The 16,088-nt window shown below is 33.1% G+C and overlaps 1 protein-coding gene across 15 annotated transcripts in view; it reads left to right on the forward strand.

Moving 5' to 3' along the window:
• The window catches only part of MAP2 (microtubule associated protein 2), a 321,080-nt gene that overhangs the window by 249,636 nt on the left and 55,356 nt on the right, over positions 1-16,088 (forward strand). For 14 of the 15 annotated variants that reach the window (XM_017889382.1, XM_017889383.1, XM_017889388.1 and 11 more), the window contains 2 exons: positions 12,501-12,614; positions 15,073-15,150. In XM_017889382.1, the coding sequence (XP_017744871.1) occupies positions 12,501-12,614; positions 15,073-15,150 (192 nt within the window). The remainder of the gene's footprint in view (positions 1-12,500; positions 12,615-15,072; positions 15,151-16,088) is intronic. The other variant, XM_017889386.1, reaches the window with a different exon arrangement.

The following is a 16,088-nucleotide window of genomic DNA, read 5'->3' on the forward strand; positions in this document are numbered from 1 at the left end:
CGTTAAGTATCTCAGTGTTTGGTGAAATTCTTCTGCAAGGAGGAAACTAATAATAGCAATAATAAGTATCAACTTACTTTTATAAGCGCTTTAAAAAAATAAATCAATTCACAGGATACTTTTCTCCTTATTGCATTTTGCATCTTCAGCCCATGTTTATTTATGTCTTTCTTTAAAATTGACTTTGGTTGTTTTCTCATCAGCTTGAAAATAGAGATTTGTGACTAAAGCTTTAAAATATTGGAATAAACTTGCTTTCCTTCAAGCTTTACTGGAACACAAATGCTGACCTGGGGAAAGTGGCTTTTTCTCCAAATATTGCACTAACTTGGTGTAGATCACAACGCATGTAAGATATTTATTTTCTCCAAGCCAGTTCTCATCTAGTTTTTTAGAAGTCCTGATTGCTATAAGAAAAGAAGCAAATAACTGAGTTTGAAGCAAATATAGTAGCCACTTAACAAAAGTCACATTTTAAGAGAGGAAGTTCATTCAGTTCGGATAACTATAGTCCCCTGCTCTCATGTAAATATCTGCCATCCTGAAGAAAAATGTGTTTTGAAATGCTCTGCAGACCACATTTAACTTGCACATATGATCCTAATACAACATCAAAAATACTGCTCAAGGAGTTGGCTATTCAGGTTCCCTTTCTAGTTGGATTTCACTCTTTAAGGGTGAACATAAATTACTCTAGCTGACAATTTATCATCTTATGATGGAATTACTAGATAAGTTTGAATTTAATTTTTTTGATGTGAAGAAAAAAACTCCCCCAAATTATACTTATTTTAAAGTAAATTTTATAATATTGAGCATTTCTTCAATTCTAACTAGAAATGCTTGAGTCTCCCGAGGCTTGAATAATGGTAAGTTTCAACTTTTCCCTGTGTTCTTTGATACAACTGAATGTGGAAAAACTACAGTATGTAAATAGAAAGTGGTTTTCTTTATCAGTTCTGTGGGAAAATGAAAATATGAAATTTGCTTTTAAAAGAGTATTTTGGACACTCTAAACTCTATTTAAAATGTTGAGGTATTTCTTGTATTTTATGCTATAAAGTTTCAGGTAAGACACTTTAACATAATGATTGCATTAAAACCATACTACTCTTTCTATAGTGATCAAAAGATCACCTTCTAGTTGTTTTCAGATCATGTCATTCCTGCTTCTTTGTTTCATGTGTGCATTTCAGAACTATCCAAGAAAAAGAGCAAAAACAACAAAGTTCTCTACTTTCATGAGAGTTTGTACTTTTACAATTTTTTTTAAGAAAACAAACCCAAACTACAAACTCACATGAAATATTTTGGAGGGGTGGCCTCTGTAAAAGTTGGGAGAAAATGACTGATAAACTAGCAAAGGGAAAGGAAAGGAATCTGAGAAACCAAGCTATTTTTAGGCATATTCTTACAACCAAGAATTGGTCAACTGCTTCATGATCAGGGCTCCTGTACATGAAATACTGAAATTGTAATTTCATTTTGGAAAACAAAAGTACAAGTCCTGATTTAGAAATTTTCCTTCTATGTTGGGAAGAAAATAATATATTTTTCATATATTATCATAGTAAACTGAATTTTCTTTGTAATATTTTCCTAAAAATTTCAAAGCCTTTTAATGAAATCTGATTTTCCATATCCTCAGCAAGCCCCACGTATCTATTCCATAAGATTGTGATTCTCATTCCAAATGAAGCTCTCTTTGTAGACCAAGTATGTTGTAGGTGTATAGTAATATCTGCCTACCTAGGACCAGCCCTATGCAGAATTAGAAAGTAAGTGAAACATGACTTCAGCACTTTTCTATCTGCTTCCCCAATCCCATCTCTTCATTTTCTTCAAGTCAGCAGGCATATGCTCATATGCCTAAAATCCCACCATAAATCCCATGACAAAGCTTAATTTCCTTGCCCTATATCAGGCTACCTACCTAGATAGCATCCTGTTCTTACATTTTTCTCAACTCTACCACTCCATCAAATTTTATCTGCCTTTCTCTTTCTGCTGGGCTCCTACAATAGGACAACCAGAGCTACCACAATAACAAATTACAGTTTTATGCTTCTAGATATCATTTCTATTCTGATATAAAACTTCATTGTCTTCAAGTAAAGAGTGAGTTCTTTGGCAAGTATAGGTATAATAGAGATGGAATTCATGCTTTGAAGGTACTTCTAGAGGTGTGCTTGCTATCAATGAGAAGCAATACAGTCGAGAGGTGCAGCTACAGAAAATGACATAAATAAACAACATCGAAGCAAAATCATCAATGTAAAATTTTATTTCAACAAACGTCCCAGAGATGTTTTCTAAAGATTGGTATGTTATTTGCAAATTTCTCAAGGTACTTTTGAAATTATTATTATTTGTTTTTTATTTGTCTTACATAATGAAGAATTAAAATTAAGAAATGTATTTAATAATATTTTCCGTGGGATGCATTTATCAATACAGAACCTAAAAGAAATCATCTTTATTCTAGAATATTTTTGGCATGAGGAAATTTTAAAATTCTATTAAAGTCTTTGCTTTGTACTATCATAATGGCATCAAATACAAATATGCCATTGACCTTGCACTTCTTGCTATAAAAGAAGATTTGCAAAGTCTCTTGATTTTGCTACTTACAGGTCTGGCAAAAGTGTTTTAACTATCATCAATTTTACATATTTAGAATTTTTCCAGTGAAGTTGCTCCCCTTCTCTTTGGTTGTGGCTGAGCTTTTATTTAACAGCATTATTAAAGAAAGAATAGTAGGATGGTTCAAATTTACTTTACTTTCTTTTTCTTTTTTTTAAGTAGGTATTTCAGTTTTCAGAATTTCATAGTGTAATTGATTTTACTGTACCTCCTCCCATAAGATTACTAAAACATGATTATCTGATTATATATTCAGTTATGATTTGAAAATTATGAAGAACTACCATGTCTATTTAATATTGACTTTTAAAGTCTGCCAAGTCATTTCAGGTGCTGGTGTAGAGAGAATCTTTGCAGACAATACTTTTGTAGCTATAATGACAGAAAATATGCAGGCATAGAAGATGAACAGTCACTTATTTACAACATTACTAGTTAGTGAGAAACTTGCTAAGAAGAAAGCAGATAAGGTTGATGATTGCTGCTGTTTGTGAATTCTTAGAAAGGTGATAGGACGGAAAGGAGGTTTAAGCAATTATGGAGTTTTAATAAGGAGTTTAATAAAGAGTAAAATAAGGAGGTTTAATCTAATTATGCAGAAGTCATGTTGGTTTTTCCATGTGACTATTGAGTGTACCTTATGATGTATTTTGAACAAAATGATTTTTCCTATCACATGGCTCCTAAATTCCATATGATTCTAGGTCACAAGGCCTCCAAAGATTTGCTAAGTTATGTTGGGGATGAGAAAGAAGGATCAAACAAAAGTTATTTAAGCTGCTGATCTTTACCATTTTATTGTAACAAATATAGCTTCTCCTAGAAGAAAGATCTGTGTTTACAGAGGTAACTAGTAAAGACTATTCTTGGTTTATAGAGAACTTAATTTCAAAAGTTTATTCCAATGACATATTTTTAGAATCTAGAATTATTTTTTCCATCATATCCTCTGTCTCAGGCCAGCATTGACATTCCTATGTTTTGCAGCTATAGAAGCATTGATTTCTTCATAAGAAACCCTAGCCTTGCTCCTTGTGCCCAAGACCTGTGAGGTATCCACATACAGATGAGACTTTAAAAGCATGAACAGACCTCTCTGTGCATGAGTACTAACACGTGCATAAAAACACACACACGTGCACGCACGCACGCGCGCACACACACACACACACTCTATTGCTTTTCTACAAGCACACTATATTTTATATTTTGTTTATCTCACAGTTACTCTTTCTCGGGGTGGATTTATTCAAGGTCTCTTTGTTTTATTGGTATTTTATTTTCCCACTAATATTATTTAAAATGTCTCATGCTACATTCCTTTAGCAATGTCTTGTATTTTAAGACTTAATGAAGAAGAGAATATAATCCAATTTCCCCACATCTACAAAGAGTAGTACAATTGTAACAGTTTTGACGAGATTCAAAACAGAACATTTCAGAGTTCCAAAAGTACTGTCAGTTCCCTCAGTGCCTTGATGATTGGATTCAATTTATTGGTGTTAAAGCTATTTGAAAATTTCAGGGGAGCAAACCTCTCTAGAAATTTCTTTCTCAAGTTAAGATTGATAAAATATTACAACCTTAGTTAATCAGTAAATGTGTAATATATGGGCCACAAACAACATAAAAATGCAATACATTACTCCATTGGACACCCCCAATACCACCAGCAGTAGAAAACCTTAACTAGAACATGATAAATATAAAGCTAAATTGTAATGATATTTCTTCTGTGTAAATGTGTTTTCTGTTTCCCTACTTTCAGCTGGGCACTTAAAATTAGAAGCAAAATTTTCCAGTAGGTACTATCTCTGATTTGTGCTTTTCTAATTACTTTTGACTCCATAATGTAGTGTTTTTAACCTATGATGTCCTTTCACTGATAATAGTATTAATTTACTACATTTTCCTCCTTGACCAAATTTAAATGCTAGGCCAGTTCTATTAAACTCTAAAGACTTCATCTGAGTACATTAAGGTGTAATCTAAACAAGATTGTGGGTTTGAGCATGTATGTGGAGGTACAGGAAAAAAAAGAGCAAGAGAGGGAAAATTATCCTATAATTATACACTGTACTCACAATCCTAGTCTACCAATTTGTAAATCCATTTCTGAAGAGGACCATATGAGTGACTGTGGCAGGATCAGTCAACATTTATGGCCACTACTAGTAAATCTTAAAGAAGAAAAATAAAACATGTCCTTCAACAAGATTGCCCCTCTTTAAACAAAATTTAAATGTAGGAACACCGTCTTACTCATCTTTGTATCTGCCTAATGACTAAGAATAGCTCCATTGTCTATAACAGGTGCAAAATAAATTCTCTTAAATTTACCCATCAGAGCCGAATTTTGTGCCATCATAATTCCTTTATCTTAAATGCATTTGTCTTCATTAACTAACTTCACCTCAAATGCATTTTTCCCCATAAACGAAATTGATCCTTGTTTTAATCACTAAATCTTTAGAAGAAATATCTGGGGGGGGAAAAAAGCTGGTGGGCAAAGATCTGTAGCTGTAGCGTTGGCCAGTGTGACCCCTGAGATTAATAGAAGTCTGTCATAGACATGCCAATGCTGGCCTCTAATTAATGCAAAGGTGCCAGGGAAACAAACAAACAAAAACCCAAGAATTTGCTCTTTTAATTTCCTCATCAGTTGATTACAGGAAATAGTTTCAGAGGAACCATTTTACTCTCCAAATTGAGCAAGGAGTAGAAGCAAAGAACTTTTCTTCTTTCCCTATTTTTATGAATTCGTCTAGGGTCTTTGTTTAGCAGAGTGCTTCAAACTACACAGTGCTTTCCTTGTTGATTAGTTTCCATCAGCAGCAGCAATTAGTATTGGTTTCCTAGGCAACCATTCTGTACCCCACTGAGAAAAACCTTTTCTTGACAGGAGCATTCTGTCTAAAATTGTTTTGTTTTCCTTCTTCCACAAGCGTACGGTAAGCTTATTTGTCGTTTTCTTTGAACACAATATTGTTATACCAAAGATTTTTAAAACATTTACAGGCTTTTATATTCCATATGTTTGAATTTACAGCCGCTGTCTCTTACTTCTCTCTTAACAACCTGAAAGAAATCAACAAAAATATGTTCTCAAGCCTATGCCGAGGTGCTTGGATTTTTTTGTTCACAGTCTAATTGGTGAACCTTTGCACGTTCAAGTAATCATAGCTGGTCCTGCTGAAAAACTACAGGGTACGAATTCAAAATCAAACTTATGGGTCCACAAACAATGTTACATATCACTCAGAAACAAGTTGAAACTTCCAGGATCATTGAAAAAGTTTCATCTCCGTTGCTCTTATTATTCATCAACCAAGCAATATTGATAGATAACTATAACAAAATAACTTTAAAAATGTGCTAAAAGCAAAGCCTGAGGTTGTCTTAACATTTTTGTTGTGGCAAATAGTGTGATGAGAAGAGCATGGCAGTGGTGCAGCATGAATCAGCATTGGGGAAAAAACAGAGGGTCATGATGGCTATAAATGCTGAGTTGTATGATATGACAGTAGAGCAAAGTTTACTTTATGCACCTTTTAGTTTAAATAATCAGTGGCAGGAGACTGATGTATTGTTCGTTAGGGTCCCAGTAGTGGCCCAGCATTTAAGCAGGGAGGTACTCATTGGGAAAAATGACAGAATCATCTGTGTCTGACAAAAACTTTCAGATCTTACTTACATTTTGTCAATCAAACGATGTTCATAATTTCAATGATAACAGGACATCAAGAGTGATTAAAACAGTGGTACCTAATTTAAATAAGCACTTGATTTATATTATTTTATTTAATTGTTACAACACACCAAAAGATGAATACTACTTTTATTCCCACTTTACAGATGGGGAATCTGAAGGTTAGAGAGACTGTTACTTAACCAAGGTCTTTTGGCTAGTAAGAGATGGAGACGGAATTTGATCCCAGGTTTTGTGACACTAGAACCTACTTTTATATAAAATACTGATGTAAATCATAACAATGTCTAAATGGGACAAGCATATCTTTATCCATTATTTTGCCAGTTTTTCCCATCTGGACAATGTGTAAATATGTGTATTGAATAACATCAACAAGAAATGAAAGTGCCTACTGTAACAACTTGTCATACAAGGTTGCTTAATAACCTTATATAACAGTGTGATGTTTATTCATTTGTTAGGTGAAATGTTTAAGTAGCTTAGCGTGATACTGTTTGGGTTTCATCAAGTAGTTTTCAGTGGATGACAGCATTTCTCAATTAGTTTCTCAAACTTACTAATCTCCTGTATTTGTTTCCACCAATATATTTCCTTAATACGAAGAAAAGGTATTTTTTGTTTCCAGAGGACTGCTTTGATTCTCTTTTCTAAATACTGACCCCATCTTTGTTTCCCAGGAATAGTTTTCAAGACAGATTTCACTTTTTGTCTTCAGGCGTTTACCTGGATAGTGATGATCTGCTATCATCTATTGCTCTGCTGCCTGGATTAGATATTTAAATCCTTTATTCTTATCAATCTTTAATCAATAGCATTTTTAGAAATTATGAGATGAATTTTATTTAGAAAGGTTCCTTTTTAATGTTTTCCCTCTAATTGATTTGTGAGCAGATCCAAGTTGTCACTCATGCATAGCCATGACATGACTTTACAGTCATGTTATAAGATTTTTTATTACTTATAGAAATTATCTCATCATATTGATAAAATATCAATATGATAAAATAATAACAAATAATAGCAAATTACATTCAAATACCAATGTAAGGGTCTTACTGCAATGCATAAACTACTGTTAAATACATCAAAACCCTGACATTCATTCACAAAAGAGAGAATGGAACATTCACAAGAGAAAGATTACAAAAACGTATTATATACACTTATTTACTAAGATAATTTCTAATATAAACTAAAAAATGTCCAGTGGCAGAACATTTTAGAAGTTCGAAAGAAAGATAATTGAGCCTTTCAAAATATCAGATTACAATAAGCAGTTTTATGTTTGTTTAATGTTTTCGGCTATGAAGATCAATGTTACCTTTCAATTACATGTAATGAATAATAATTCCCCAATTTATGTGTAATCTAGATTCATCTTTAGTCTTCTAAACAACTAAGTCCTGTTTATAACTTTACACATATGTTTGGAAGAAAAAGCAAGAAAAAAAGAATAGAAAGTATAAAAAAGTATTCTACAGGAATAGAAGGTAGAAAAAGTAAGCAATGGAAAATTAAAATGTAGTCTAATCAAGAGAATTTTTCATGTCACCAGTTGTCTTCAGAATTAGGATTATCACACCTTTTAGAGCACTGTCTAGAATAGACAGTCCTGAATTGGTACTTGCTGGATGGAATCTTGAGCAGATGGTAGCCCAGGACCTATGCATCCAGGAAATTGGGTGTGAAGCCAGAAAATAAATAACAAAGACAATATTTACTTCTCTCATATCTTTGTCTTGGAAAAAAATACTTCCCTTGTCCATTAACGTAGCCATCAACATCAGTGATGTTGGATTAACTATAGAAAGTTGCTCTTTCTTTAAAGTAGAAATATTTAAGTAGAAGACTCAGAAAAATACATGACTAGGGAAAAATAAAGATGCGCTGGTGAAGGACTATCTAGAAGTTTTATTTTGTTTGTATTCCAGGCCTGTTATATAATTATGTGGCAGGTCTGTTAATATAATTATGTAACTGAGTCCCCACAACAACCTCTGAGACAGGTACTAAAACTGTTTCCATTTTATGGGTAAGGCATCAAAGAAAAATGAGATTGAGTACATTTCATAGTATGAAATCACTAGAAAGCAGCAATGCTGGAATTTGTACCCACATTTTTCTGAATTAAAGTCTGTGAGATTCCCTCTCATGTGTGCTGTAAGAAAAAAAAACAACAGCAATCAGTAATCCCCTAAATATATAGAAAGACTGGATGGATGGATGGATCCATGGATGGATGGATGGATGGATGGCTGAGGCATTTAATAGACAACTGTAGAATCAGTGAAGAAATTACATATATAATCACACACATCATAATCATTACATTTATATTTTTCTAGGTCTGATTTTGTGACTGTCTTTCCTTGTCCTCTGAGTTTGTTTGGAACCTTTACCGTTAATCTGCCCTGAACTTTACACAAACCCTGAGTGAATCTGCTCATGTCCCAGGAGCCATGCTATAAGGATGAAGCTCACCCAGTAGATCTGCTGATGAGGCTTCCAGTGAGAGAAGCCCATTTCTTCCTTCCTTAAGAATCCTTGTCTCTGCTAATGACAGCCCTTACTTCCTTACTTAGAGGAATATTTTCAATTAATTGGACCAACTGAAATTCCCAGAACATTCTTAGGCTCCTGTTTTCCTAAATTCACTGGTGAACTTTATATTATAAAATGTGTTATGCCCTATTTGAAAAAGTTTAACAATATTATTCTCTAAAAAATCCTAAAGATAATATGTCAGTTAAGCCAACAGCTTGTTTGACTATGCTAAAATAGTATTTCTCAAATTCTCTTAAAGTCCTTCAAAGAAGAAAAAATTTACCAATTCTCCCTCAGATTAAGTTTTGTTTTGTTTTTTTTTTTTTACAACTTTTGGTTAAAAATGTACAAAAATAAAATTAACTTATTCATGAGTTCTAATTCCATTATGGGACATAAATACACTTATAAATTCATTTTCTCCAAAACAACGAAACCAGTAATATTCAAACTCTGCTGCTTCCCATCTACAATAAATGATACTGCTTTGCTGAAACTAAATTATCACTCACGATTGAAATATAGTACTGGCTGATACCATGCCTTTGTTTAAGTTGGACATTTCTATACTGAACCAGAGAGAAGTAATACTTCTATTCTCCTTTTGTCTCTGTTTCAACTATTTTCAAAGTCTATTTATACGGTGTACCACAATGTTATTTGGGCTACACTTGTATGACTGCATCCTTTATGTATTAAATCCACCGCTCCTTTCTTATTAGCTCTCAACATTTAAAATAGTTCTCCATGGTATCAAAACTGTATCCTAAAATACAATACCAAAGAAAAAGACTGAAATAATGTAGTATTGCTCAGTTATAATTTGCTCATATAACCAATGGGTACTTATTTATTTTGGGTTATCTTCCCAATCTAAAAGAAATTAATACATGTAAAACACTCTCAGACCCTAAAAATATTTATCAATAGTTAAACAAGAACGCAGAATCCCCGTTTAAGTGAAATACTGTTTTGATATATATATATATCAAATTCTTAATAATAGAGTAAATAAGATAATTTGAGGTTTTAAGGTTACTAAATGTAGTAACAAGCATGAATTATTTCTGAATTTTTGTAAATATTATGAACAAAACCTTTCATATTAATTTTCCATTCTGTCAAAAAAAAATCCTGTTAAGCATCCAATCTGAGTAAAACTCAGTAAGAGAAGCTTCAAGAATTGTGTATTGCAGCACTATTCACAATAGCAAAGACATAGAATCAACCTAAATGCCCATCAATGATAGACTGGATAAAGAAAATGTGGTACATACACACTGTGGAATACTATGCAGCCATAAAAAAGAACAAGCCATAAAAGAACATGTCTTTTGCCAGGGCATGGATGGAGCCATTATTCTTAGCAAACTAACACAGGAAAAGAAAACCAAATATTGCATGTTCTCACTTATAAGTGGGAGATACATGATGAGAACATATGGACACATCAACATCAAGGGGAACAATACACACTGGGGCCTATCGGAAGGTGGAGGATTGGAGGAGGGAGAGGATCAGGAAAAATAACTAATGGTTACTAGGCTTAATACCTGGGTGGTAAAATAGTCTGTACAACAAGCCCCCAAGACACAAGTTTACCTCTGTAACAAAGCTGCACGTGTACCCCTGAACTTAAAAGTTAGAATTGCAACAATAACAGAAGACAGTCCTTGACTTGGGAAACTTTACATAGTGTGGGAGATAAGCCATGTGAACCAGGACAATTCTGTGTGAGATGTACTAAATGCCATAGGAAGATACTACAGTTTGCATATGTGCTAATAGAAAGATGCAAGAATGATCCAGAAGACATAAAGGTCCTATATATATATATCCCAATTTCTGCCATGATTGTTCCACCTCTTTATTACACTCAATTTTCCATAAATCACTGGGGTGCTAGAAGAAGCTACCTCACTCTACTGATTTTAAATATTTTAATTGCATTAAAATTAATATATGTAAGTGGCAATTCTCAAAACTTAAAATAATTCTTTTTGTAACATTATTAAACAATTTAGATGTCTAAGCAATATCTTTACAGCTAATTTAATTTTCTGTAGCCCTTTTAGTGTTCTCTTTCCCATGAAAAAAAAAGCATCCCTTTAGGAGCCCAGCCTTTCAGAGAATGTTCAGAGAAACCCCACCCAGTAGCCTGGCTTTATGAAAACAAACAGCCCTTCCTTCTCTACTGTCCTCTTCACTGAGTAGCATAGCAGATAATCTTCCTCATAATGCTTTGATGACTGTTAATGTTATTTATTTAACTGGTGTAACTGAAAAATTCTATTCCAACACTAAAACAAACAGCTAATAAGATAGTGTTATCTCTTAGAAATAAAATGTCATCTTCTAAAGGTAAACTCTCACAATATATAAGATGGTCTATGAGATACATAGGTGGGTAGGCAGGCAGATAGGTAGATAGATGATAGATTAGATAGATAGATAGATAGATAGATAGATAGATAGATAGATAGATAGATAGATAGATGGATGTTGCTCAGTTGTGGCTAATCACTTGTTACATAGCTTCCAGCTATAATCAGGAATGGAATTACAATGATATATTTTAGATACACAGATAGCTAAGCAGGTCTAAGAGTGAGTATGTTTCCTTCATTCATACCATTAAAAGAGTTGATATATCTCTGTTAGTCATTCACTCATGACTGTTAGAAAGTTTTGTGATGTGTTTGTTATTTCTTCCATTGTTCTGCTTAGGAGAAAGAACATTATAATAGTCAAGGATGCTAAAAACTAGTTATTTGGCGTCTCACAGACTGATCATTTTAATTTTGAACCCTCTTTTTAAAAAAAAAATGAAACTGAGATGATTTTATGTCATATGGCTTTAAAGATCTTTAAAACACCTACTATCTAGAAAAATCATAGTTCTTTAGAAAGAGACCATCTGACATATCATTGCCTCTTGTTTTCACTGATCCTGGATAATGCTATTTAACCACAAATATACATTTTGAGGCATCTTTTCATATTTTAAATAATGGCATTTCTGCAAATCAAGCACACAAGCTTATATAAATTACATTTTTAGAATAGTATAAGAAAACTATAAAACAAATTTAAGTTAAATTCAAAATGAATCCTCTCTTCTCTCCTTGAATTTGTTTTACTAGGTATGAAGAAATTAAATTGTTTCTGTTTTTGTAAACAGCTTTTACAAAATAAAGTGCCAATTACCTTCACATTGGAGGTTAAGACTTCAACATATGACTTTGGGGGCAAGGGATACAAACATTCATTCTATTACAGAGATCTCATAGACTTCAGAGTTGAAAATAAATTTCTGTTGTTGAAGCCAAAGAAAAAATTGTTCAAATACCATATAAGTATTTTTTCTCAGTTCTGTGCTCATTTTGCTTGCTTAGCTTAGCTCCTAGAATACCAACTTCTTTTCCTCTTCTTCTTTCTTGTATATATGTGTTTGTTTTCTCTGCAATTATAGAAGTATATTGTACTTTTTAGGGGGAAGAAAATGGAATTCTAATCCACTATACTGTTTGGTTACTTTTCCTCTTGCTTTCTGTTTCAGACTTCTCATCATTATATTTTATTTTGTTACTGTTTATTACAGAGGAGGTGTCTGCAAGGATAGTTCAAGTAGTCACTGCTGAGGCTGTAGCAGTCCTGAAAGGTGAACAAGAGAAAGAAGCTCAGCATAAAGACCAGACTGCAGCTCTGCCTTTAGGTAAATGAGAAGATCCTCAGGTCAGGGACTGTGTCTGTTGCACCCTGATCACAGGATAAAGTCTTCATGTTCAAAAGATAGGCCATATCTTGTACTTCATCCTTACATGTAACATTCATCAGACACCTTAACTGGGTATGCACTAGGACCTATTTTCATCTTTTTCCAGTGGTTCGTAGTAGTGTTTGCATAGTCTTTAGTTAGAGTGGTGAGCTTACAGTTAGACTTTTCCCTAAGGGGCCCTTAACTTTTTCATTTTCCGGACCACTAGAAATAGTTATTATTAAAATAAAGCCAATGCATGATTTCATGACTCCACCCATAAAGATAATATACTAAAACTTTCATAAGAGATGATTATTTCCCTTTACAGGTTTTGGTGAATGATTATACTATAGCCTTGTTTGGGTCTTCCTGAACTGACTACACAAAACCTATAGCCAGAGCTTTGTTATAATCATGAGTGACTTTGTATCTTATATGAAGTACTAAACTTCACTTGGTTCATCTAAGGGTGCTGAGAGAGTGCTGTTCTGTCCCTTAGTAACAAGACAAATGCCCTCTAGGCCAGGCAAGTCATGTAATGCACACTTGCCAAAGGAAACACTCTCAGTCAAAGCCTTGCTGCCCCTACTCATAGATAGATAGATAGATAGATAGATAGATAGATAGATGATAGATAGATAGATAGATAGATGTACACAAAGAGATACAAGAAAGGAGACTGTCTTAAATTCAATATATATATTTATTTCACAGGTATATACACGCAAGTCATAGAAAGGTATGGTTTTAAAGGCCTAAAAATAGTACATATCCATTTCCCTCTCTTACAGTCTAATATATCTGTGATATTTGATTTTTTTATCAGTATTCCTTTAATTTGTCTATTAAAAGTAAGTAATAAAATAATCTGCCCTCCCAGAATAATAATTTAGAATACACTCAGTATTTTAGTACTGTGGGTTTTTTTAATTATTAAGGACTATTTTCTCTTAAAACACATAGATAAAGAATTATCTAATCTAAAACATTAACCTTCAGTTTATTGTTCACTTTTATTCCTTGAAAGAAAAGAACTCAATTTTTAAAAACTTGAAATCTTAAAATACACCATGCAGAAGCCCATAGGATAAGGAATAAAAACTCACCTGTCATCCCAAACCTGCCTCTACTAACTACTTTATGAAACTGAAATTCCCCTAATATTTAAAATAGATTTAACCACTGGCCTTAAATGAGAAATATTTCCTTTTGAAATTTCTTACTGTCATATGAGGGGATCACAAATCATGTAAGTGTTTTGAAAAATAAAACTTAGATTAACTGTAAATGAATTACATCTTTTAGAACATTTTTCTCTGGTTCGTCTTCACGTGTATTGATTGCTAAGACCAGAAGTTTACTCAGCNTGGGTTTTTTTAATTATTAAGGACTATTTTTCTCTTAAAACACATAGATAAAGAATTATCTAATCTAAAACATTAACCTTCAGTTTATTGTTCACTTTTATTCCTTGAAAGAAAAGAAAACTCAATTTTTAAAAACTTGAAATCTTAAAATACACCATGCAGAAGCCCATAGGATAAGGAATAAAAACTCACCTGTCATCCCAAACCTGCCTCTACTAACTACTTTATGAAACTGAAATTCCCCTAATATTTAAAATAGATTTAACCACTGGCCTTAAATGAGAAATATTTCCTTTTGAAATTTCTTACTGTCATATGAGGGGATCACAAATCATGTAAGTGTTTTGAAAATAAAACTTAGATTAACTGTAAATGAATTACATCTTTTAGAACATTTTTCTCTGGTTCGTCTTCACGTGTATTGATTGCTAAGACCAGAAGTTTACTCAGCACATGGCTTTTGTCTGAAAGTTCGCTCAGGCTATGAAAACTTATTTTTCCTTTTCTGAGAATACATACAGAAGATGAGTTTTGAAATTAGACTCAGTGAACAAAAGGTTGTTTAAAAAATATGTCCCCTAAAATAACTATGAGTGGTCAATATAACACATGTTTCCAGATTGAGCAGTTGAACAATAGAGTTCTAATAGTTTTTTCGGTCAGTAGCTGAATCCAGACTAAAAACGTCTGCCTGCCTGTGTGTGTTTTCATATGGTAAATTAGGGCCAAAATGAAATATTTTATTAATTGAACAGGTAGACACATTAATGAGATTAATGATGGAATTTTAGCAGGCATCTCTAATCTGTTTTTCTAGAGATGATAAAATCACTTTTTGGGAGAATATCAAATGCTTGTCTTATTTTTTAGGTTTTCAAAATACATGAATCAGGTAATGGGCCTAAAATTAATCAAATGCAGCTTACTATTGAATCTTTTCTAAGTTTTATAGAGAGGTCTTTTTACAAATGGCAGAACTTCCTACACATCTACCAGCCTAAAAGGATTAATTATTGCATCTCATTTTTCCATTGTTTGATCTTTAGCAGCTGAAGAAACAGCTAATCTGCCTCCTTCTCCACCCCCATCACCTGCCTCAGAACAGACTGTCACAGTGGAGGAAGGTAAGGCCTATTGGACTTTTCAGGGTTTGTCTTCTGATAAAGGGTGAACAATGAACTTCAATCAGTAAGCTCTGGACTTTGGTATTGGTTAGTATGTGACCAAGCTTTGGAGCTATCTGTTTCAAATAATGAAGAAGAAACAAAGACTTTAAATAAATAATCACTTATTTTTATAAAAGCAAAAGTAGAGGAATTTGATAAATAAAAGAAATCTGCTTGATTAAGGAAGATAATTTTGTGTTCAGTTGCTAAAATAACTGTAGAGAACCCATTCACTTTAGAATGCTTTAACAAGGAAGATACAATTCTACCTTGTAAGTGACTGAACAAAAATTAAAATAAATATAAATGTAATCTCCATAATAGTAGGAGTCAGATTTATCGATGAAATCAACATTTCCTTATGAAAGTGTCAGGAATTATCTGTTTTGCTCACTATAATATTGCCAAGACCTTCCCCAGGGCTTGACTTGTAGCAAATTTAATAAATATTAATGAATGAATGAAGAAGTTAATGAATGAATCTGATATTGAGAGCATTGAACTGGAAACTGAGCTCATGACTCTTTCCTGTTGAGACCTGTTATTGTCCATGGATCTTTTTATGAACTTACTCACCATGGAATGTCGTGTCAGCTTTTCAGTTCTCATTGGTAAAACAGAAAGATGCCTTTGAACTATATTCATTCAGAATTTGAGATGAAAGGCACTACTTAAAAGGAAACAATTAACTGGTTCTCTTAGACTAGTTAACCTTTGTTTATTGTTTGAGAGTTATAGGAAAAGGCAGAGGAGAACTGGGGCTCCATTGTTGTTTCAATATTACTTAGTTTTCATATATTAAAACCACAATTTTAGAAGTGTTTATTTTTATTTATTTATTTATTTTTTATTTCTATTTTTTTTGAGACGGAGTCTCGCTCTGTCGCCCAGGCTGG

This window comes from Rhinopithecus bieti, unplaced genomic scaffold (genome assembly GCF_001698545.2).
Source record: "Rhinopithecus bieti isolate Rb0 unplaced genomic scaffold, ASM169854v2 scaffold_17939, whole genome shotgun sequence".
In the NCBI taxonomy this organism is placed as follows: Eukaryota; Metazoa; Chordata; class Mammalia; order Primates; family Cercopithecidae; genus Rhinopithecus; species Rhinopithecus bieti.